The sequence below is a fragment of the Heloderma suspectum genome, chromosome 3 (genome assembly GCF_057233095.1).
Source record: "Heloderma suspectum isolate Gila_16-S chromosome 3, 16-S_ref, whole genome shotgun sequence".
In the NCBI taxonomy this organism is placed as follows: Eukaryota; Metazoa; Chordata; class Lepidosauria; order Squamata; family Helodermatidae; genus Heloderma; species Heloderma suspectum.
Genome location: NC_139460.1, coordinates 205,104,821 through 205,122,565, shown reverse-complemented (window position 1 = coordinate 205,122,565; position 17,745 = coordinate 205,104,821). Strand labels below are relative to the sequence as shown.

General features: G+C 46.7%; 1 protein-coding gene across 1 annotated transcript; it reads left to right on the top strand.

Moving 5' to 3' along the window:
• Positions 1-3,999: 3,999 nt before the first annotated feature.
• On the top strand, positions 4,000-15,358 carry LOC146350645 (uncharacterized). The gene is made up of 5 exons (XM_084841881.1): positions 4,000-4,362; positions 12,733-12,889; positions 14,239-14,447; positions 14,578-14,697; positions 14,785-15,358. The coding sequence occupies exons 3-5, from the start codon at positions 14,244-14,246 to the stop codon at positions 14,866-14,868; spliced, it is 408 nt and encodes a 135-aa protein (XP_084698007.1). The 5' UTR covers positions 4,000-4,362; positions 12,733-12,889; positions 14,239-14,243; the 3' UTR covers positions 14,869-15,358.
• Positions 15,359-17,745: the final 2,387 nt, after the last annotated feature.

The following is a 17,745-nucleotide window of genomic DNA, read 5'->3' as shown; positions in this document are numbered from 1 at the left end:
GGGGCAAGCTGTGTCACCACAAGGCAGTGTTGTCATCTGTATAGTTCTGTCAAGTGGTAAGGAAGATTTTATACACATCAGGTGTGTAAATATGTAATAAAATGTGTGGTAAATACATACACATGTGACTTGTTTGTAAGATGAACAGATAAGGCACAGTAATATAACTGAATCGGGTTGTGTTTCACAGACTGTGTTGAAGAGACCATTATTCATGATCTCATGTATGTGTGAGATTATTCATGATTATTCATTATTATTATTCATGATTATTCATGATCTCATGTATGTGTGAGATTATATGTTTCTGTGTGAAAGGCTGTGGGGTGGTAAAATTGCCTGACAGGAGATTGAAGGGAACGGAGGTTCTACATTTTCGATAAATCATCAAGTACCTAACGGCTGTGCCAGCTGGAGCCTGAGGAACCTGCAGGACCCAGCACTGATACTTGTCATTCTGAAATAGCTAATTTTAAACTTAATGAAGGAATCAGGTCACCAGTTGCTAGCAAAAGGTCCATTTCATTATACAAATACCTTTCATCTGCTGTGCCTATAATCCTTTAACTACTCCATTAAAAAAAAGATGTTATTTTCCATTTACTGTAATGGCTAGGGCTGTAAATGAATTAATCTGCTAGTTAGCATTCGAGAGAAGCCTGCAGTTATTTCTATATGACCCTCTTTATCATCAGTTAAGCAGGAGTTAAGTGACCTATCTGGAGTGCAATCATTTCTGTTGGTCTTCATTTGCAAGAGTTTTAACACACCACCACTTTGTTCAAGTAAATTTAGCATCCTCCCAGCTAGGCCCCTGAGCTGTGCATTGGCCTTGCCCTCATGCATAACTAATCCTCTCTGCCATGCACTCTGTACTTTCAAGAAGGACTAATGACCTTCACATACAAAGATACAGTCCTGCAGATAGAAGCTGAATCCTTCCTGATAATGGTTTTTCCCTCAGTTCCTTATCAAGGAATGAGTCCTCAACTGTGAAGATAACTGATCATTTGGAATTTAAGGTTCAGGGGCAGTATACCTCTGAGTACCAGATACTGGGGCACAGAACAGGGGACACCCATCACCTTCATGCCCTTCTTGTTGGCTTCCAAAGACATCTCGCTGGCTGCTGTTAGGAACAAAAAGCTAGATTCAGGGCATGCTTTGGTCTGATACACCAGGGCATTTCTTGTGTTCTTCAACTTAGGGATGGGAACCACTGTAGACTAGCATGGCCGTTTGTCCACTTTTACAGAGGACAGTCCTCTCTTTGAAGGGCTGCCCAAAGACTGTCATCTATTTTGAAGGCATCCCTATTTGAAGGGCTGTTGAGTCCAAATCAGGGGAAAAGATAAAAGGCCTTCAGAAGGAAGAGCTGGGCTTTGAAGTTGTCCATCCATAGCACCTGGACAGCAGATTGAGCAATGCACAAAGGTCACCTGGTCACAGTCTTCCACACTGTGGTGTTATGTACTGTATTCCTATTAAATTATAATAATTATTGCTAAATTTGCAGCTATGCATATAAATAAACATATGCAAATTTTATGCAAACCAGCTTCCTCTTTTGTCCTCTTTCTTTGGTGTCACATTTCCTCTTGTTTGATGATTCACAAGTGGCCACCCTACTGTAGACTGTCTGTTTCTCTCTCTGGAAGAAATGACACGGTCGAAAGGAACAGCTAGAGTCATAGTTCCATGGGTCCTTTTGGAATTCATATCAAAGTGGATACTCCATGCGAAAAGGCTATATTTGATCAGTGGGCCAGTGATTGTTATGTTGGATTGGCCTAGATGTGGGAAACCCAGTTTCAAATCCATGCTCAGACAAGAAGCTCACAGTCTGGCCTTGGCAAGCCACTATCCTAACCTATTTTGCAGGGATGTTGTGAGGCAAAGCTGCCATTCTAGGATCCTCAGAGAAATGATAGAATGTGCAAAATGTACCAAAATAACATTTGCTTCATAATGCACAGGTCCTTTGACTGTGGCAGATTGCTGTTGCTAGCTGATCATTCACAGTAGGGAACAGCGGAAGCATTTTTACAGGTGAGAAAAGCAGCTCTAGTTCTCTCCTGAGCATATTTCTTTGGAGAACGACACCGATTTGAACTCCCCACCCCCACCCTCGTTGAAGAAGAAGTTCTACAATGGTAACTCTGTCAACAAGGATTTGGTTGTCTTTGGCAGACATAGAACCCAGTGGTGCAGGTAGTGCTGGCCCTCGGGACCAAAATCCAAGGCCTAACACCCCAGCAGGTTCTGCAAATTACCACCCAAAGATAGGGGCAGCAGCAAACAGACCTGGCATCAGCATCTGGGCTGGTATGGGCACACCAGGGCCTATCAGGGCTGATTCTGCTCCCCACAGCATCCTTTCTTCTTCTTTCAAAAACACTTTATGGTCAGAGGATGGCTGGCTGGGTACATACATAAGAACCTTGAAAAACCTTAGGGTGCCAGGTTCTCCTTCCTGTTCCACACCTGCTGCAGATCAGCTACTGGCAGGCAGGCAGAGAAGGAAAGAGTTGCTTTTTGGCCCCACCCCATCTTCCGCCCACACAGACTTTTCCCCCTTGCTCTCGCTCTTTCTCTCCCTCCAACCCCTTTCCTCGCTATTTCTCTCCCATCAATGCCCCTAGCCTTCTTCTTTCTCTTCCTTTTTAGCCTCTAGCCTTGCGCTTTCTCTCCCTTTCATCCCTTCCCCCGCCACCATCCCTTTAGCTTACTTCTCACTAGCCAGGGCAGCCATTTTGTTACTAGCCACTTCCATTGTGGGAGCCATTTTGTGGTGCCCACAGGAGTTTCTTAAATTCCCAAATGTGCCCACAGGTCCAAAAAGGTTGGGGACCCCTGCTGTGTAGACTTTGCAAAGTTTCCTGGGGCTATTCTCTTCATTGACCAGCCTAAGGACAATCTCTCCATGGGGCACAGAGAACATTCAGAGGCACCAGATTTGAATGGACTGCCACTCCCAGTCAGCCCTGCAGCCAGCTGTGTTAGGTGGGGCAGCCCCATTTCTAGGTGGGGCCTTTTTTGGGTGGGGGGAGGTGCAAAGCACCCCCACCCACCCAGTGGAGAGGATGTGAGGGCCAATGTGTTCCTGAGCTTGGATGTGAAGCTGGATTAGGTATTTCAGTTGTAGATTCCACCCAATAAACAAACCTGTCCATGCTACAAGTTTAGGGAAGGGCAGAGAGAAAAGAAATACTTTAGGGTGTGTTTGTTAACTCCTCCTTGAGGGTCCCTCCTTCTAGTCTTGTTCTTGAGCTTTAGATTTTCCTTCCTGTTGGACAATCAAGGGAAAACTTTTTAATTGTTACCATATCAAGGATTAACTAAGCGATTGGAAACTAATTGTGGAAAACAATTGGATTTTATGATTTTTTTTACTGGTTGTGGGGTTGATTTTTCTGCCCAGAAACCCTGAAAAGGCCCCATGCTGTGTTGCACAAGTTGGGGGAATCAGAAATCAGGCCTGGGGTACAGCCTAGGTGGCCAGCCAGCTAGATAACCATAGTGTGCACAGCACTGTTTCTATTCCTCTAGGGCTGTTTTCATTCTTTGCCATCAAGTACTCAAGAAAAAGAAGAAAATACAGTTACCATGACTGTGAGTATAGTGAGTACTTTAAAAGAGTAACTTAGGGTAGATATTTTTTTCAGATCACTTTATCTCTTTATTTCACCCTTCATCAATAAGCACCTAATCCTACTCTACTCATCATAATAACTGCAGAATAAACAAACTCTTGTTAGAAAAAGAGACTCCATAACTGTTGGCGTCTCAAGTTACATAAAAGCCCGAGTGGCAAAAAAAAATGTAGGCAGAGCAAAATGAAAATCATACTGACGTGCTCATGACTAACAGTTTGGTAAGCTGATACTGACTGTTTATTGGCTATTGACTTGGTGAGCCGATGTACTAACTGTTTCATTGGTTACTGGCAAGAACAATAGAAGTGATATGGTATAAAAGGCTTTTGCACATGTGTCTCGGGGTCCAGACTGCTCTGCACCTGTTTTGCAAAACATTCAATAAAATAGTGTTGGATCCACTGCTGCCTGCCTGGCATCCTTTCCTTCTAAACCGAAAGCAAGGACTTTTTTATCTAACAATTTGGTGCCGTGACTCGGATCCTGCTTCGGGGCGCGTCCCCTTCGCGCTGAGCCAAGGGGCTGCGGAGGAGAAGTGGCCACAGGCGGTTGTTTTACACTGCCTTCTCCTCATGACGGCGGCGGCGGAGGTGCTTGGGGACCAACGCCAGAGGAAGAGGGAGACGTGATCACTCCTTTTAGGCACCGGCAGTGGATCAATAAGCAGCTGGACGCAGCTGCAGGCGGGACAGAAGAGGCTTTTGGGGTAAGTGAAACAGCTTACATTAGGGGATAAACACGGGACGGTGGTGTGTTTGTGATTGTGTGAGACGCCTATGGGCGAAGCGAGTGGGGAGCCCCGATCTGCATTTCCCTACCCTGGAGACAGGCTGGGTCAGAGGAGGGCGAAGTGCAAGAATTGCTGATTGAAATTCCCACCGTCATGGGCGGGTCCCAATTTAAGTCTGCGAAGAAGTCCCATACGCCCTTCGAGTGTTGTTTGCGCAATTGGTCACGTTTTAAGCAAGATTATAGAACTAAGATGACAAAGGATCGTCTTGTCCTTTTTGCACCCAGGAATGGCCAATATTAGAACCCAAATGGCCACCCGAGGGGTCTTTTGACCCAACCTTGGTATCTGATGTGCGAACAACAGTAGCACAGAGGGGAAGTTGGGACCAGTTCCCTTATATTGATTCATGGGCAACTTGTGTACCCCTCGGCGGCAGGTCCACCCCATGGGTAATTAAATGTATGTCCTTGGCCCTCCCTGTGATAACTAAGAAAAAAATTGACCTTCCCTATTAGAGAGGTCCCCTACCCTACCGCCCAATATCCTCAAGGGACGTTGTTTGTTTATGTCCCATTCACGACATCTGACTTGTATAATTGGAAACAATTTAACCCCTCCTTTGAGGAGGACCCCAGTCCATTGTTGTCCTTAATAGAAAATGTGAGGATCACACACAATCCTACCTGGGACGACACACAGATGTTATTAAACACTTGTTTCCTTAGTCAGAAACCGATTATTCTTGCCGGCGCGTGCGCCAAGCTTAGGGAGTAGCTCCCCCTTGTGACCGAAGATGAGATAGCAGCGGTGTTGCCTTTAAGACAGCCTGATCGGAGACTAGCCACCGCTGCACAAAGGCAGAGGCATGCTGTATTTTTGGCTCATTTTAGCAAACATGAGACAAGCCGCGTGGAGGGCCCCCAATTTGCAAAAAGTTCTGATCTTAAAACAAGACAAAGACAAGCCTCCTGCCGTGTTCCTCCGAAGGCTAAGGGAAGCCTTCACCAAGTATACTGATGTTGACTTGAATGACCCAAATAATTTAAGGATTCTCACGACTCAGTTCGTGAGAAATAGTTGCCAAGACATCAGAAAGAAGTTGCAGAAAGTTGAGAAAGGATTGGCGGCTGACCTAAGTGTTTTACTAGAGGTAGTTCAAAAAGTTTATGAAAGACAAGAGGCAAGCAAAACTCCTTGCTGCCGTTCTCAGGCCAGAGCAAGGAGGGGTTAAGAAGGGTGGAAAGAGAAACAGAAAAGGGCCTCCCTTAGGAAAAGATCAGTGCCTTCTATAAAAAGATTGGACACTGAAAGTGAGATTGTAAAGCCCTAAAACAGAAAGAGAAAGAAAGTAGAGGGGAGAAGCAGAGAGAGTTCTGTATAAACAAGAAAGAGATTAGGACAGACCGGGGCCCAGCCCCCTCTTAGCCGTCTCTGAGGCAAGACGGGACCCCATGGTCAAAATAAAGGTTGGGGGCCGCTCCTACAAAGCCCTTGTGGACACAGGGGCCTCCCTGTCCGTCCTCCCCCTCAGTGAGCCCCCAACGGGAGGTGGGGGGGTTCACCACCATAATGGGGGTCGAGGGAAGGGCAACCCAAGTGCCCCTCTCTCGTCCCCTGTTCACCAAGGTTGGGAAAACACACCTAAAACATGCATTTGTCTGTACCCCCTCCTGTCCGGTGGCATTGCTAAGAAGGGACTTATTGACTAAACTCCAAATTGAGATTGCTTTTACTCCTGACGGAAGGATGGAGATACGGCTCCCTAAACAGCAGAGTAGTAACTACCAAATGGCCCTTTTAAAGGTTGCAGAAGAATCCACCCCAGAGGCCACCGAGGACTGGAGCCTAATAGAAAACAGAGTCAACCATCTAGTGGGGGGGAGGGGTTATAAAGTGTCAAAAGAAAAAGTACAGTTGGCCCAACCAACTGTAAAATTCCTAGGCTACCACTTAACTAAAGGGACTTGGAGCCTAGGGCAAGAAAGAGTCGAAGTCATCCGTGACACTCCTGTCCCTAAGTCCCCCCGCGAATTGAGGGCCTACCTGGGGCTGACCGGATTCTGCCGACTATGGATAGCAAACTATGGGGAGACAGCGCGGCTGCTGTATGAGGCGCTGCAGAAAGATAGACTGGATAAATAGAAATGGACTAAAGAAATGAATAAGTCTTTCCTCAGTCTTAAAGCTGCTCTTGTGTCACCACCCGCACTGGCCATACCAAATCCCAGCCGGCCATTTAGACTTTATGTGCATGAAAATAAGGGCATAGCTTCGGGAGTGCTTTGCCAGTGAAAAGGGCCCTCTTGGAGACCAGTGGGATATTATTCCAAGGTCCTAGATGTCGTAGCACAAGGATGGCCAAGTTGCCTGAGAGCAGTGGCGGCAACAGCTCTGATCTGTACCGAGGCCGAAAAAATGACGATGGGAGGACCCATTAAAGTTTGGGTGCCGCATAGGGTGCCACAAATTTTGAGATCAGGAGGAGGAAGCAAATTTCTCAACCCGGCCCGGCATTCCCAATATGAAATAGGTTTACTAACAAACGAAAACCTCACTTTTAAGGCTTGCTCTAGCTTTAATATCGCCACACTACTGCCAACATTACTGGGTACAAACGGATCGGGACTCCCAGATCATGACTGCCTTGAAGTATTAGACCTGGACACCAAAGGCCAACCAGACCTTGAGGATGAACCAATAGAGGGAGCCAAAGACCTGTTTGTAGATGGGTCTAGCTATATGCTAGATGGAAGGCGCTACAGAGGAGCGGCCGTCGTTACTCTAGACGAGAATGTGCACGAGGAAAGGTTGCCTCCTCATTTCTCCGCCCAATCCGCTAAGTTGGTAGCCTTAACAAGAGCCCTGCAGGCAGGCAAAAGGAAGCGAGTATACCGGTAGCAAAAATGCCTTCGCCGTTGTGCATGCTCATGGGCAACTGTGGAAAGAGAGGGGATTCCTTACAGCAAATGGATCTCCAGTGGCTAATGGCGGCCTAATAGTGGATCTTCTAGATGCCCTCCAGCTACCCTCACAAGTGGCTGTTGTCCACGTCAGAGCCCATGAGAAAGAAAAAAAGGAAAAATGAAACCAGAGAAACCAGAAGGCAGATGAGGCCGCAAAAAGAGCAGCCAGAGAGGGAATCCAAGGAACATTCCTCATTCTACCCAAAAGAAAAGAGCGCCCCACATACTCCCCTGCTGAGTTACAGATAGCACAAGAACACAGAATAAGTCCCTGCGATGACAGATGGATCCAGATGACAGATGGAAGACTGCTTCTTCCACAGACCCTGCAGAGGGTTGTTCTAAAACAAGTTCACCATTCTCTTGGACACCCTGGAGCATCAGCCATGATTGACTATTGCAAGAGGCTGTTTGTCTCCCCTGGCATAACTGTATGCGCCCACCGACTGGCCGCAACCTGTGAAGTCTGCCAGAAAACCAACCCTCCCAGGGCACCCCCTCCTCCAAAAAGAGGGCGACCATGGGCCTACTATCCTTTCCAGAGGGTGCAGATTGATTTTGCTGAAATGCCACCATGTAGGGGTTACAGGTATTTGCTTGTAATGGTGTGTCAAATGACAGGGTGGGTAGAGGCGTTTCCATGTAGGAACTGCCAAGCTAAAACTGTTGTTGCTAAATTGTTACAGGAGGTGGTGCCCCGGTTCTCCCTGCCCGAAGTTATAGAGTCCGATCAGGGCTCACACTTCACCTCAGTTATTACACGGGGACTGGCACAGGCTCTGGGAGTAGAGTGGCATTTACATTGCCCCTGGAGGCCCCAGGCAAGTGGACAAGTTGAAAGAATCAATCGGAGCCTCAAGGAGACTTTAACCAAACTCCAATGAGGGGTGAAGCTCACTTAGGTTGAGGCTCTGGCAATAGCTTTAACGAAGCTTCGAAGGATGCCAAGAAAGGACATAAAATTGTCCCCCTTCGAACTGATGTTTAGGTTCCCGCCTCGGGTACACTGCAGAAGGAGGGAGGAAGTCAAGTGGGAGATGGGTGATCAGATGCTAAGGGATCAGTTGACTTCTCTACAGTCTGTTCTTTCACAGCTACGAGCATATTCCGTTCCGTTCCAGAGATTGCCGTTAGATGCACCTATCCATCTCTTCCAGACGAGAGACGAGGTGTTGCTGAAAAAGTGGAATAAAAAAGCTTTAAAGGAAGGGTGGGAGGGGCCTTATTTGGTGGGACCAACCAGCCACTCATGTGTAAAGCATGTGGGTTCTAGCAAATGGACACATTGCAGCCGGATAAAGCCATTTAGGCGACTCTTGCTTCCTTCTGTCACCTGGAAAGAACAGAAGGACACGGGCAACGGTCTTTTGCTCCCTGGCACCCTTCCAGAAGCTGCCAGGGACACAGGCGAAGAAGCCATCCAGGAGCCACAATCGCCTGTAATATACAAGTCACAACATCTGGGAAAAGCTCGGGTTCAAATTACAAAAAACTTGTAATATAAAGCAAGTATTGTGGGTGGTGTTGGTAATGTTAGTTAAAGAAATATTAACATAGATGGTGATACCTCAAGGACCTGGGCTTGACAGCTTTAAGATAAAACCCCGAAATGTCACACCAACACCCCTCAAACCACTTCTGGTACAGATCCCCGAGAAAGAGAGGCGTCCCTAGAGAACCAGATTAGGAATCCCAATAACAGAGGAAACTGATAATGTGTGGTTAGAGTGGATAAAGTATACAGCCAAGTCTTTAAATAAGTCTGACTGTTTTGTTTGTGCCACAGGAAGATCAGTAGCAAAGGTCCTGCCTTTTCCTCTGGGGTGGGACACTCTTTCCCTCCTCACCTGTGTGATCCGTTTGTTCCAGCACCCTAACGCATGGGGGAAAAAAAAGTGCCAGACTCTCAATAAACTATACCCGTGATGCTATAAAGGAATTGGCTGAGCAACTAGATGCCACTAGCCAAATGGCCTAGGAAAATCGGCGTGTTCTTGATATGATGTTAGCGGAAAAAGGGGGGGGGGTTTGTGTCATGCTAAGTGGACAGTGTTGCACCTTCATCCCTAACAACACTGCCCCAAATGGCATGGTAACAAGGGCTTTGCAGGGCCTCAACGCTTTGTCTGAAGAATTAGCCGAGAATTCGGGGATTAATAACCCCTTGACCGCCTGGTTAAAAAAGTGGTTAAAAAAATAAAAACACCTAGCAGCCTCAATCCTTATCTCGCTTGTAGTGGTAGTAAGAGTTCTAGTATTATTTGGTTGTTGCATTATCCCCTGTGTTAGAGGCTTATCCCAGCGATTGATAGAAACCGCTCTGTCAAAACAGATGCTCTTGCTTTATTGTACCAATAAAGAGGCTCCTTTTTAAACGCTTTAAGACATGAATAAAGACTTAAAGGAGGGAATTGTTAGAAAAAGAGACTCCATAACTGTTGGCGTCTCAAGTTACATAAAAGCCCGAGTGGCAAAAAAAAATGTAGGCAGAGCAAAAAGAAAATCATACTGACGCGCTCATGACTAACAGTTTGGTAAGCTGATACTGACTGTTTATTGGCTATTGACTTGGTGAGCCGATGTACTAACTGTTTCATTGGTTACTGGTAAGAACAATAGACGCGATATGGTATAAAAGGCTTTTGCACACGTTTCTCGGGGTCCAGACTGCTCTGCACCCGTTTTGCAAAACGTTCAATAAAATAGTGTTGGATCCACTGCTGCCTGCCTGGCATCCTTTCCTTCTAAACCGAAAGCAAGGAGTTATTTTATCTAACACTCTTACTGCTTATTGCAGACAAACAAACATGCTTTATTGCAGGCTGGGTAGAGAGCACAACTGAAACTGAAAAGCAGAGCAAAGGAAAAGCCAAGGAGTGGAGTCTAAAGCCCATAATACAAAGTTCTAATATTTAACTCTTCAAGAGTCGTGTTACTATACAGGCTGTTTTTTTTTCAAGATCACATAAGTAATTATAGGGTGATTATGATAATGAAAGATCCACCCTCAATCAGGAAAAGTCTTAAGTGAGCAGACTTTGGGAGGCTTTTGTTGTGCACTCACCCTGCCTTATTCACTGAATTTTTCAGAGGGTCCTATTCTTAAATTGCTCCTGTTCTTAGAACAAGCTGTCATTCTTTAAATGGAGGGTTTCATTGTCTGTCATGTCATAAATTAAAAAGACAATTTCCAAAAAAAATCCTAGGGGGGGATGAAGCACAGCTCTAGGGGGTGCAGTACACTAGGGATGCACGAAGGTCACTTACCTGGTCTCGCAGCTTGCTTCGCGGTGGGGGGGAGGCGCTTCGCTGCTCCCCCCGAAGTTCAGGGTGGTGGGGGGAGGCTTCCCGCCTCGCCCGGCTGAAATTCAGGCCAAGGGAGAGGCTTCCTGCCTCGCCCGGCCGAAATTCAGGCCGGGGAGAAGCGCCCCGTCTCCCCGGCCGCGAACTTCAAAAGAAAAAAAAAAACGCCCCTGTGATAGGCTACGTAACGATTAACGTAGCCTATCACGGCTAGATCTGCAAAGTCAGCCATGATAGGCTACGTTAATCATCACGTAGCCTATCACGGGTGACTTTGGAAAAAAAAAAAAGCGCATACGCAAATGGCGGCCCCCATAGGGAGCCGCCATTCGCGTTCCTTATTTGGTCCCTGTAGTCTACGTAAAGATTTACGTAGACTACAGCGAAAATAAGGGCAACACTATTTGCATTGCCCTTATTTGCGCTGTAGTCTACGTAAATCTTTACGTAGACTACAGGGACCAAATAAGGAACGCGAATGGCGGCTCTCCATGGGGGCCGCCATTAGCCGTACGTGCTTTTTTTTTTTAAAAGTCACCCGTGATAGGCTACGTGACGATTAACGTAGCCTATCACGGCTGACTTTGCACATCTAGCTGTGATAGGCTACGTTAATTGTTACGTAGCCTATCACAGGGGCGTTTTGTTTTTTGTTTTTACTTTTCTTGTAATGGCGGCGGCAGCCGGTCGAAAGACTGGCTGCTGCCCCCGCCCCTGACGGAGACCTGCCGGACCTCCGCCGGGACCCGCCACCGGGAGGGACATTCGTGAAAGGTAAGTCCCATCCCGGGGGGGGGGGGCAGAGAATTTCTCCCCGAACAACCTTCGGAGGACCGAATGCGTTGGCACTCGGCCCCCCGAAGTTTCGGGGAGAAATTCTCCCCCATCCCTACCGTACACCCATTTGCCCCATTCCGGCTACAGGGCTGTTTCCAGTGCTGTTTTTGTCAGTGGCTGGATCTAGGGCTGTGCTCCACTTTGGACTGAAGCCTGAATAATGAGGCCATGTGGGCTGATTCAGAGGTGCCTCAGTGTGATATGAGGCAGATCAGAACAGCACTGAGGCGCCCTGAAGTGAAGCGGCTTGTACGAATCACCTCAGAGATTCGTAGCTCTTTTGATGCCTTCTGAGCGGCCCAGACAGCTGAAAAAGTTATAGCCATTTGTATTTTCTAATGCAAGTCAATGGGAAAATGTCATATCAGAATGATTTGGATATCCAAATCTCGCTTCGGATTCGGATCTGAGTCAAAGTGGATGGGGTCTGAATCACTCTGAAGTGAAGTCGGGCTGCTTTGGAAGGTCTGAAGTGGCATCCAAAATTTGGGGGGGGGGGCATGAACAGCCTTAGCTGAATCCAATGTGTTGCCAGGCCAGAGAAGGGCTGAAACACTGCAAACCAGGAAGGCAGTTACCGTAGGCGAGGAAGAAATTATTGTTTTCATTCATGTATTTATTGAAAATATCTATATCCTGTCTTTTTAATCATAGTTATTCACAGTGTGGCTAGCAAATATAAAATACTGCAATAAAACCACCAAAATGTCAACAAATAAAACAACAGCTGGCAAAATAAAATCAAAAACAGCAAGAGTAACATCATCATGAACATAGTATCATGTGGGCACGGGGCGAGATTGTGTGAGTAGGTTTGTCAGAATTATTAGAAGCACAACAGCAGGATGCAAAGCCAGGTGGGATGGGAGGTGTATTGAAGTGGGTGGAGCTGAGTAAGGGATGAAGACAGATGCATATCAAAATAAGCTCAAAGTACTGTTGAGGCAACTTTTTAAGTTTTATATGTAGGACAGCCACAAATTCAAAACTTCCTATGCTACAGCCACCACCTCTTCCTCTTGGCAGAATGAGGAGAGTTGCAGCTGCTTGCCTGAGACAGGTGAAGGTTGCAAGCAAGGGCCACTTTCTTTCCCAGCAAGTTCCTGTGCATAGGAGACAAAGGAGGAGGCAGCTCAGTTGCCTACCCACTCAGCACCACTGCTGCCAATTCTGCTGCTGCTAGTGCCTCATTCTGCCAAAGTAAGCACCCCACAGCCGCAACCTTCTCCTCCCATTTCAGGCAAGTGTGGGGATTCACTTCCTAGCCCAGCCCCAGAAAGGACGAAGTTTAGTGGTATGGACCACCCAACCTACCAAAAGTGACTCCTGCCATTCATACTTGATACAAATAAGAAGTTGCAGAACAGAAGGTTCAGTCAAAGGAGATGTCCTATAAGGTACGAAGCATCTGCTCAAAACCTGAGAATGTGCAGGGTGGACTAGTTATGGTGAAAATGTGGACAGTGGGTGGAGGAGCATGTGGGATGATGGCCGGAATGAGAGACACTGCAAGAATTAGTGTTACTCCACAGTAACCTAAAGGACATCGGATGAAAGTTACTATGTATTTCAAGAGGTATTAACAGTCACTTGAAAAAACCCTAGCAGGGAACTGTAGAAATTATAACCAAAATGCCTGGTGCGGATAGACATAAGCAAAAAGAGAAAGGTCTTGTATTCTATTACCAGAATGGCATGAATTTAGACTATGGCCTCTACATATCTACTGTTTTGAGGTTTTCATGCAGAAGGAGAATGCGTGTACTTCTCCTTACGGTGCCATCTCCTATCGGAGGTTAGCTATCATTACAGCTATTTTAGTTTTTGATGCTGCTGCTCTGAATAATTGTTTAGAAGTACAGCTAAACCATTCCCTCAGATTCTTTAACCATGATGTTTGCCTTCTTCCCATTGATCTTTTCCCTTCAATTTCCCCTTGCATAATAAGTTGGAGTATGGCTTACTCTACCTAGTACATTCTCATTTGTTACTCGACCAGTCCATGGTATCTTCAACATGCATCAGTATATCCACATTTCAAAGGATTCAGTTTTCCTCAGATTGTTCTTCTGAAGAGTCCAAGCCTCCGCTCCATAAAATAATATTGAAAACTTGTGCATATGCGTGCACATCAGCTCACTCCACAGACTCTGTGCAGATGGTTTTTCTAAGTTTATCATGCTGCCACATCTGCAACTAGAGTAAATATGAGTAGTAAAGGAGGGGGGTTCGCATCAAACTCTAAACCATGCCCCGTTTTCGAAGGTGACAGTTGCACCGCCCCCGTTGAGATGGGAAGTCCCACCCTAGCCAGAAGCCCCATGTATGCGATCAGCTGATCCGGTCATATGACCTTCAGGGTCAACTGAAGGTCATATGAAGGTCATATGAAGGCCCATGGGACCATTTCCAAGCCATGCTTGGATTGGCCTGGTGGGGTCATGTGACCTCTCTACAAATTCTACAAACTCGTCAAGCCTCCGTGGACCAATAGGAACTGGTTTTAGAGCCCTAGTGGGTACAGGCGCAGAGATGGCCTGTGGGGCCTTTTCCAAGCCGTGCCCGGATTGGTCCTGCGGGGTCATGTGACTCCTCTATGAACTCGCCACGCCACCACGGCCCAATAGGAAGAGGTCTTAGAGCCTAGCCCTGTAAGGTCACGCCCCACAACCCCATTGACCAATAGGGACAGCCTTACCCCCAGAAAAACAGCCTTTTTTCATGCCCAGACACGTTTTCTGCACAGAGAACATGACGCGGCCAAGCAACCCTCTGAGGCAATCTGCTATTCCTCCACCGGCTGCAGAATGTGACCCCCGAAAACGGTTTATCAGTACCAGTTCTGATGACTCTGCTTTTCCACCACCTAAACTTCTACGCGAGGAGGAGCCCGAGGTTTCCCAAATGTGGCAGAACATGTGGGAGGCCATTTCACTAGAGAACCTTGTAGCACAGGTAAGATTTCAATGTTTCTATCTATGTGTATGGATGGATGGTTGGAGGGGTTATTTTGTGGTGGTTTCCGAAGTTTGCGAAAGGGTTACAAGCAGGATACAGCTTCATAATAGATTGTTCCATTTTCCAGGACCCCTGTGTGAATAATGTTGGTGCAGAAGGCCTTGGAAAAACTGTTGAAATTAAAGCAGAGGGGCCATCGCCAGTGGCATTATGGAAGATGGCCTCAATAGGAAACTTTCAAATACAGGTACGTGTGATTATTTGTAGCATCGATATTAAAGACATGCTGTGTGTGTTTAGGAGACACCAAAGTATTTTCTTAATCTCTTTTTAGGGTTGTGCTGATCTGTCAATGGAGCAGCCAGGCCATGTCATGCCATGTCATCCTGAAAAGTATTCTAGGCCTGGAAGCGGATGAAACAAGCTTCAGCTCACCTAGAAAGCGCCGCAGAGCAATGCAATGCATTGTCAGAACCACTGTTTTTGGAATTCTGAAGCACTGCTTAATTGAATATCTACATGATACATGTATTGGATGTATAATCCAAGCACCAGGACAATCCTCACATGAATGCTTATCTTGGCTGAAGATAAGCCAAGCATCTCTAGAAAGCTGAGAATTGCATGTGGGAAAATATGTTTTAAAAGTATACTGTATATTATTACTCTAATCGGATACAGTTTAAACTGTCTCATGCTAACACAAGCGTGTATTGATAAAGTTTTAATTTTGGTGACTAAAATTGGTCGTTCACACAAAGCCCTGAAACTACTGGATAAAACCCTGAAAAATACCGATCATGTATTTTTAAATCATGTAATAATGAAAGTGATTAGAAACAGGTCCTATAAATATTTTCTTACATCTGTAAAGCAAAACTCTGAATAAAATGGCTCATTTGAAAACTGCTGCATTTTTTGTTTTGTTTTGTCAGAATCGTTTTTGAAAGAATCATTAAACATAGAAATCACAAGGGTTGCAAGTAAAACCTTCAAGAGTCTTTAAAAAGTAAAACATTCCTTAAGCGCCACTTAGATTTTCAAAAAAATACCCTAGCTAGCCCCCCCAAAAAAACTATGATCACCCCTGTAAAGTGACTTTTGAGATGAAGAAGACACAGGTCAAGCAAAGGAGTCCACAGAATATCAGGATCCAACCATAATTGTCATGTGGTTTTTAAGGTTTCCTGTAAAGCTGAAAGCAATGTGTGTGTGTTTTCTTTTTTAGAAACCACAACTAATGTTCAGGAGGCTGCTGTGATTAACCCCCCAAAGAAGGCCACAAGAAAAAGCAAGCACATAGACTCACCACTAGGGATGGCGGAGAATTTCTCCCCGAAACTTCGGGGGGCCGAGCGCCAATGTGTTTGGCCCCCCGAAGAAGTTTCGGGGAGAAATTCTCACACACACCCTGCCCCCCGCACCCCCCCCGGGACGGGACTTACCTTTGCCGAATGTCCCTCCCGGCGGCGGGTCCCGGCGGCGGTTCGTCGGGTCTTCGTCAGGGGCGGGAGCGGCAGCCGGTCTTTCGACTGGCTGCTGCCGCCGCCATTCCAATAAAAGAAAAAAAAAAACGCCCCCGTGATAGGCTACGTGATGATTAACGTAGCCTATCACAGCTAGATTTGCAAAGTCAGCCATGATAGGCTACGTAAATCGTCATGTAGCCTATCAAGGGTGACTTAAAAAAAACAAAAACCCGCGTATGGCTAATGGCGGCCCCCATAGGGAGCCGCCATTCACGTTCCTTATTTGGTCGCTGTAGTCTACGTAAAGATTACGTAGACTACGGCGAAAATAAGGGCAACGCTATTAAGAGCCAGTGTAGTGTAGTGGTGAGAGTGACGGACTGGGAGCTGGGAGATCTGGGTTCTAGTCCCCACTCGGCCATGGAAGCTCACTGGGTGACTTTGGGCCAGTCACAGACTCTCAGCCCAACCTACCTCACAGGGTTGTTGTTATGAGGATACAACGGTGAGGAGGAGGATAATGTAAGCCGCCTTGAGTTCCTTGCGAGAGGGAGAAAGGCGGGGTATAAATGCAATAAATAAATAAATAAATAAATAAAGATTTACGTAGACTACAGCGACCAAATAAGGAACGCGAATGCGTATGCGCTTTTTTTTTTTTTTTTTAAGTCACCCGTGATAGGCTATGTGACGATTTACATAGCCTATCACGGCTGACTTTGCAGATCTAGCCGTGATAGGCTACGTTAATCATCACGTAGCCTATCACGGGGGCGTTTTTTTAAAAAAACTTTTTATTTCGCGGCCGGGCGAGGCGAGGCGCCTCCTCCCCAGCCTGAATTTCGGCCGGGCGAGGCGGAAAGCCTCCCCCCCGGCCTGAACTTCGCAGGGAGAGCAGCGAAGCGCCTCCCCCCCACCGCGAAAAGCTGCGAGACCAGGTAAGTGACTTTCGTGCACCCCTACTCACCACCTTCTGATGATAAAATAGGTAAAAAAGTTAATGTTGGTAAGGGATTGGGGGGGGTCATATCGAAAGTAGGAATCTACTAAAGTGGTTATTGCTTTTTGCAGTGAACATGCCTGTTAGAGCTCCTTTTAAAAAACCAAAGGCTACCGGACCACCAGCAGGCAAGGGTAAGGCATTGGCTGTGTGTGTGTGTATGAGAGAGGGAGGTTTGTACCTAATTAATAAGGATGTGCCCTACCCCCTCTCGTTTTTTTTTTTTTTGGTTTTAGACCAGAAACCTGCAACTGTGAAAAGTGCCTCTGCAGAACCACAAGATGCCACAGGTCCAAAGGCCAAGACAATGAACATGACACCTGTTAGAGCGCCTTTTAAAAAACCAAAGGCTACCGGACCGCCAGCAGGCAAGGGTAAGGTATTGACTGTGTGTGTGTGTGTGTGTGTGTGTGTGAGAGAGAGAGAGAGAGAGAGAGAGAGAGAGAGAGGTTTATACCTAATTAATTAGGATGCACACTACTTCTTCTCATTTTTGGTTTTAGTAGGGATGGCAGAGAATTCTGCCATGGATTCCAGTGAGGCCGGATTCTTTAGAATCCGGTCCCCCGGAATCCATGGCGAAACAGGCTCCTGCCCCCGCACCCCCCAGCAGAATTCCCCCGGGAAGGAACTTACCTGAGGTGGCTGCGGCGGCGGTGGCGGCTGCGGCTGCGGAGGCTCCGGTGGCTGGTCTCCTGGCTGGCCGCAGCCGGGCTGCGGCCGCTGCCATTGCCATCCTTGCAGCCGTGATAGGCTACATAAGAATTTATGCAGCCTATCACGGCTAACCCCCCCCCCAAAAAACCCCAGCGTACGCAAATGGCAG

Excerpts from the sequence above, each read along its gene's own strand:
- LOC146350645 (XM_084841881.1), top strand. The coding sequence starts at position 14,244 with ATGACGCGGCCAAGCAACCCTCTGAGGCAATCTGCTATTCCTCCACCG. Across the intron at positions 14,448-14,577 it reads TAGAGAACCTTGTAGCACAG|GACCCCTGTGTGAATAATGT; the intron begins GTAAGATTTCAA and ends TCCATTTTCCAG. Across the intron at positions 14,698-14,784 it reads TAGGAAACTTTCAAATACAG|GGTTGTGCTGATCTGTCAAT; the intron begins GTACGTGTGATT and ends ATCTCTTTTTAG.